Source organism: Sinocyclocheilus rhinocerous, unplaced genomic scaffold, assembly GCF_001515625.1.
Source record: "Sinocyclocheilus rhinocerous isolate Xijiao unplaced genomic scaffold, SAMN03320098_v1.1 scaffold1682, whole genome shotgun sequence".
NCBI lineage: Eukaryota > Metazoa > Chordata > Actinopteri > Cypriniformes > Cyprinidae > Sinocyclocheilus > Sinocyclocheilus rhinocerous.
In genome coordinates this window covers 275,880-281,879 of record NW_015654052.1, presented here as the reverse complement: position 1 = coordinate 281,879, position 6,000 = coordinate 275,880, and the positions used below count along the sequence as shown (strand labels likewise).

General features: G+C 34.5%; 1 protein-coding gene across 1 annotated transcript; it reads right to left on the bottom strand.

Moving 5' to 3' along the window:
• Nucleotides 1-761: 761 nt before the first annotated feature.
• Nucleotides 762-4,593, bottom strand: LOC107716566 (LIM domain-containing protein 1-like). The gene is made up of 7 exons (XM_016523048.1): nucleotides 4,590-4,593; nucleotides 3,163-3,264; nucleotides 1,617-1,684; nucleotides 1,472-1,534; nucleotides 1,228-1,358; nucleotides 976-1,027; nucleotides 762-842 (listed from the first exon to the last, which is right to left on the bottom strand). Exons 1-7 carry the CDS (start codon nucleotides 4,591-4,593, stop codon nucleotides 762-764), a joined length of 501 nt encoding a protein of 166 aa, XP_016378534.1.
• Between the last annotated feature and the right edge of the window lie 1,407 nt (nucleotides 4,594-6,000).

The window sequence follows — 6,000 nt, the reverse complement described above, 5'->3', positions numbered from 1 at the left end:
TGTGCAAGTGGACTCCGATACGGACCCGTTTTGCGGATCCGTTCCGGAGCTTGTGGTGACTCCGGGGCGGATCCGCTCCGGAGTCATTTTGCTATCTCTACATGCTCTAATGCATTAATACTGTATGAAAGTATTTTCTGTGGCCACGGAAATATCCTTTCCTAGAGTTGATATGAACTTACACTGAATGTTCGCTGGACAAACATATTGGTTGATGGCAATTTAATTCTGCTACAGTTACTACTGGCAGCTGATATAAATAATTGTAATTAATCATAATTAATTGTAATTATTTATATACATTTCCCTTTTGAGCTAATTTGCTACATTATTGTAAATCCAGTGGTCAAATGCTGTGACCTGACTAGTGACTGGTCTTTGTGTGAATGTCCACAAAACTGGAAGACTTTCTGAATGTATATAAGCGGTAGGTTATTTCAGAAAGGAAAATTTCAAAGATAAAAAATGGGAATTAGGGAGAATCAATCAATTATGAAAAATTTATTGCTATTGTGTGAACAATATATAATCATGTAATCAATAAAAATGTAACTGTCTGATTTCGAGTATTTTAAAACATAATTTAATCCATGGTTTGTTTAATCTAATTACAAGTACTTCACTACCCAGCTCTCTCTCTCGCTCTCTCTCTCTCTCTATATATATATAAGAGCTGGGTAGTAACTGTAACAATACAGTGGTACTAAAAAACATGAATTATAAATTATTAGTTTCTTCAGAATGAATTAAATAAACAGTTATTAAATGTCGCTTTTTCCTTCGAAACAGGCCATGTGGTAGCTTTTTCCCATGGACATCACTCGAACAATCTCATTTGAACCCTGTAGACATAAACAAACCCAAATCACTACATGATCATTTGTCCAATAGATGTATATCAAATATTACATGTGATATCAAAAATTACACATGCTATCTGCAAATTAATAATAATAATAATAAAAACTGTAGAACCTTATTGGGCAGGATGAGCTGTTCACATATAGCACAGGTCTGTGCCAGAAACCTATCCAAGAAAAAATATACCATAGAAAATACAATCAGACATAAATATTAAATGCATTGAATGAATGAGATAATGGAAGAATGTTCTCGTGTTATAACTTGGGTTACTTTTAATCTAATCTACCATTAATCAATAACTAGATTATATATTCACTGATTGTCTGTGCAGTCTGTAAGTGTCCATGTCAGCGTGCTGTTCACCTGTGGTAATCTTTCACACAATATATCTTGTTTTGTGTGTCTCCACTGAATGGCTGTCCCTCCAGTGTCTCATTACAGATGACACAGCGGAAACAGTCGGGATGGAAGGACTTTCCCAAAGCCTGGAGCACCTAAAGGGGTCAGAGGTCATCTTAGTGATTAACTAATGGATCGTGTGGTAGGAAACATTAAACAAAATTATTTCTATCCATTAAAACACACTCAAAATTTTTTTCAAGCTGACCATATCTGTGATTAAATATCCGCAGGATGTGCAGACCTCTGCAAAGTGCTTGACGCTGGAATACTACAAAACAAGGAAGCATTAAAAGCACAATCTTCTAAATTTAATTTAAGAAATAATTAACAAACAAGGCGAGACCACAGACCAAATAATCCTCCTCACAGAACACCTGTCCTGAAAAGTCATAAAACGGCTTTCCTTTCAGTTTCTGGCCTGCGTCAAAGAGATGAGAAAACATCCACTTGATAGTTTATTGACACGTAAAATTTGCATGTTGTGAAGCACTACATACACTCTTAAAAATAAAGGTGCTTCACGATGCCATAGAAGAAACTTTTTGTCTAAATGGTTCCATAAAGAACCTTTAACATCTGAAGAACCTTTATATTTCACAAAAGGTTCTTTGTGGTGAAAGAAGGTTCTTCAGATTATAAAAAGGTAAGAAAGAGATGGTTCTTTAAAGAACCTTTGACTGAATGGTTCTTTGTGGAACCAAAAATGGTTCTTCTATGGTATCGCTGTGAAGAACCTTTTAAGCACCTTTATTTTTTAGAGTGTATGGTTAGGGAAAAATCTGAGATTCTCTTACTAAATTAAAGAGGAAGAAGAAGAAGTTTTATTTATATAGTGCCTTTCCATAGCTCAAGGTCACTTTTCATAGTGCTGTACAAAACATTTGCACACCCACATACACAATTCAAACACATAAGGCCACATATAGCCATATTATCCAAAATACATATTAAAAAAAAAGATGGAAAATGGCGGCGGCGTGGTGTCGTATCCTGGCAGGTGCTGCGACTCCACTTTTTTTATACCTAGCTGGCCGTTTTCTTTGCTTTTATACACATTTGTCAGAGACCATTTCAAACTTTATTTGCAGAGTTAAACGTTGCAAACACGAAAAAATTGAATCTACGTTTCGTGGTGTGTTTTTTCTTGTACAACTGTTGGCGCAAGCTACATTAAAGTGATTGTTACGTTTTGAATATGGACATTTTTCTTACAAAAACGCATTGATTCGCTACAGGAGGCCTTTGTTCACCCCCCGGAGCTGTGTGAGACACTTTTTTTTATGGATGGGCTCTTTTTATTTCACTTCTTTTGGACTGATGCACTGCAACACCCGCTGAGTGCCATGAAACAGCATGAAAGATCAAAGACAATTTTTAATATAACTCCGACTGGATTCGTCTGAAAGAAGAAAGTCATATACACCTAGGATGACTTGAGGGTGAGTAATTTATGGGCTAATTTTCATTTTTGGGTGAACTAACCCTTTAATGCAATTTTATGCAAATGCAAAATTATTGCATTAATGCAAGAAACTTTGCCCCCCAAAAATTTTGCTTTCGCTCGCAAAACATTTGCATTCTTTTGCAAAGCTATTGAGATGATAAATTGATCAATTTTGCATTCACTCGCAAAAGTTTTGCGTTCCCCCAAGAAACATTTGCGTTTCTTTACTATGAAGTTTCTTGAGAGAATGCAAAAGCATTGCAATATACTTTTTTCCTCTCGCTTGTTTTTATCATTACCATGTCATTTTAGGGGCTCTGTAATATGTAAAGTGTAAACATACACAATGTAAAATAAAAAAGTGCCATGATGTGAACACTGATGTGTTTTGTGTGTATATTATGTCTGTCTAATATTTCCATGCATCTGAACTGATACATGAGCTGTAGTACCGCAGGCATAGCAGGTGAAGCAGCTATCATGGTACACTTGTCCCATGGCTTGGCAGGCCTGATCAGCACTGTAAACGTCTCTGGTGCACTTTGCGCACATACCTGCAGACGGCAGACAACACACAGAAGATTCTACTTTTCATTGATAATCAACGCAGGGGTGTAAATTACTTTCAGAATTCAAAAAGACCATGGTATATGAATTTTAGTAACATAATGTATATCAAAGTGCCATATTTCAAGCCATACTAAACATTAAACAAAAAGTGATTGAAAAGGTTCTGTATCAGATTTAAATTCTCTGATTCTTTAGTTCATCTGACTGGTTATAAAGAAATTAAATATTTATTCGGTACTTATTCAATTAAATTCTTATTTATCTATTTATTTAATTAAGTACTTACACTAAAGGAAATTTTGGTTAAATAAATAATAAAGTATACTTGTGTAAACATATCTTAACTTTAACAGAATATCTAGTTTACACCCCTGAACAAAGTGACAAAAGCACTGAAGTCTGCCTATTTAACTAATCGAACTGCATTAAATTATAAAGACTTTTTTCCATATGCTTTATAAGAGACATTACAACAAATTTTAAACATTCAAACATCTCATATTCTATCATAAACAATTGTTCAGCTTGATAAACTGAACTGTAAACATTATGCAAATGCAAATATTTTCCCATCATCCCACATTTAGATTCATGGCATAAATATTACCAAAGCATAGAGAATCTGTGTCCATTTTCTGTGTGTCCCAGACAGGGATAGTAAAGCGTCACTGATGTCCAGCTCCTGCAGACAGACTCTGTCTCCGGCTGTAAGTGGAGAACATACTGTGAATTCTCCAGTGTGTGAGGGTGTGTTTATATGTGTTATAGCATACGTGTGAGAGAGGAGACACTGTGAAGGCCATTGATGGATATGTATGATATATATATATATATATATCTCACTAACAGCTGTGTATCATGGACCTGCTGAGATATTACATGGGACTGATGACATCAGTCTAGTTCACATGAGTTACTGCAGTAACTGCAAGTAAAATAAATAAATAAATAAATAATATATGCGTATATATACTCTTACGACACATTTTGTTAATTATTTCAACAATTGAATATGTATAAGTCTCAACTATATATATCATAAAAATATAAATAATTAGTTTATTAGTTTTATCTTAAAGAAACATTTTGCAAAACTACAAGCACAAAAATAAAACTTTTAAGGCATAATCAAACTCTTTTGAGACAACAATAACAACAACAAAAGACTGATTTCGATTTAGTTGGAAAAATAACATTAAAATATTTCCACTGGGTTCAAACTCCATGATGCACATATACTGACATGACTTGAATGACATGACTTAATTAATAATGATTATATACATACAAAATGTGCAATAACACTTACCCATTTTGTTGTCTTTTGCATTTTGTCTCTGGTTTCAATCAGGCCAGAAAATCTGCATCACAACATCCATTGCCTGAAGTTGAATTTCTCATTCCCACAGGTTTCTGCTGATTGATTGAGTGCTGGCTATTGAATGCAGTTTTGTCTATGTGCAAAACAGGGTTTAACAGATTGTGAATTAATTATTTATGCCTTTCAGAAACATGTCTTCCTTTCGGAAAATGACATAATGGCGCTGAGTGTTTTGCTTGTAGAAAAGATTTTAATGTTTGAGAAACTGTCATTTAAAGGCTCCTCAAAATCTGTAACCACAGGGCTCATTTATGAGACAATAGCCCATTAATGGGACGATTTTCTATTTTAATGCTTTGATGATCAATCATAGATGACATTCTACACTATTTAAAAGAAATGCATTTCAGTAATTCATTTCCTGCAGTCACATAGTTTTAATGGTATGTAAATGGAGATGTATGAGATCAGAAAGGGGAAAACAAAACAAGAAATATTATGAAAGTGTTGTTTTTTGTGATACCTGTTGGATGGGTTATGTAATCTAGATATCTGTTCGTGCTTGGTGACTTTTGCCTTATTAAAGTGCTGTGTATGCCTCCGGGCTGTTGACGTTGAAAAACTCAGCTGTTGTCTGCAGGCAAGTGTGGACTCATTATTTGAAAGCACGATAGTGAGAAAAAGTTTATTTTACAAATTTTCCTGGAGATATTTACACAATATAATGCATTTCATTATTAATAATAATTGCATTAAAATTATTATCAATAAATATTACAATATTTGTAAAAACGATATTGTGCAGACACATAATTATAATCTTTTCAGAAAAAAAAAACACGTTTTCAAGACAACACAAAACAAAAGGGAGTTTAAAACAGTTAAAAAAAAAAAAAATTTAAATAATGCAACCTTACTTAAAGGGGTCATATGATGCAATTTCATTTTTTCCTTTGGTTTTAATGTTTTTGCCTCGTCGCTCCGGCCGGACACGGCATCAACACAGTATGGTGAGGGGCGTAACATTTCCTTCTCACGCTTGAGGTATTCGGCCAATCATAACGCATTGGATAGCTGGCCAATCAGAGCACACCTCGCTTTTCAGACCGATTAGTTTTGTAAAAATCGACGCGTTTCAGAAGGCGGGGCATACAGGAGAAACAATAATGTACAGTATGTGGAAAATAATGTGTTTTTTTAACTTTAAACCGCATAAACACATTTCATTACACTAAATACACAAAATAATGTTCTTTTTAGCAGCATCATATGACCCCTTTAAAGTTTAGTTTAACAACAGTCAAACGACGAGTTCTGTTCATACCGGGCGAAATTACACATCCTACCTCAGTGAAGGAATGCCTCATGAATATTAATTAGTTGTGATGACGTTCTCTCG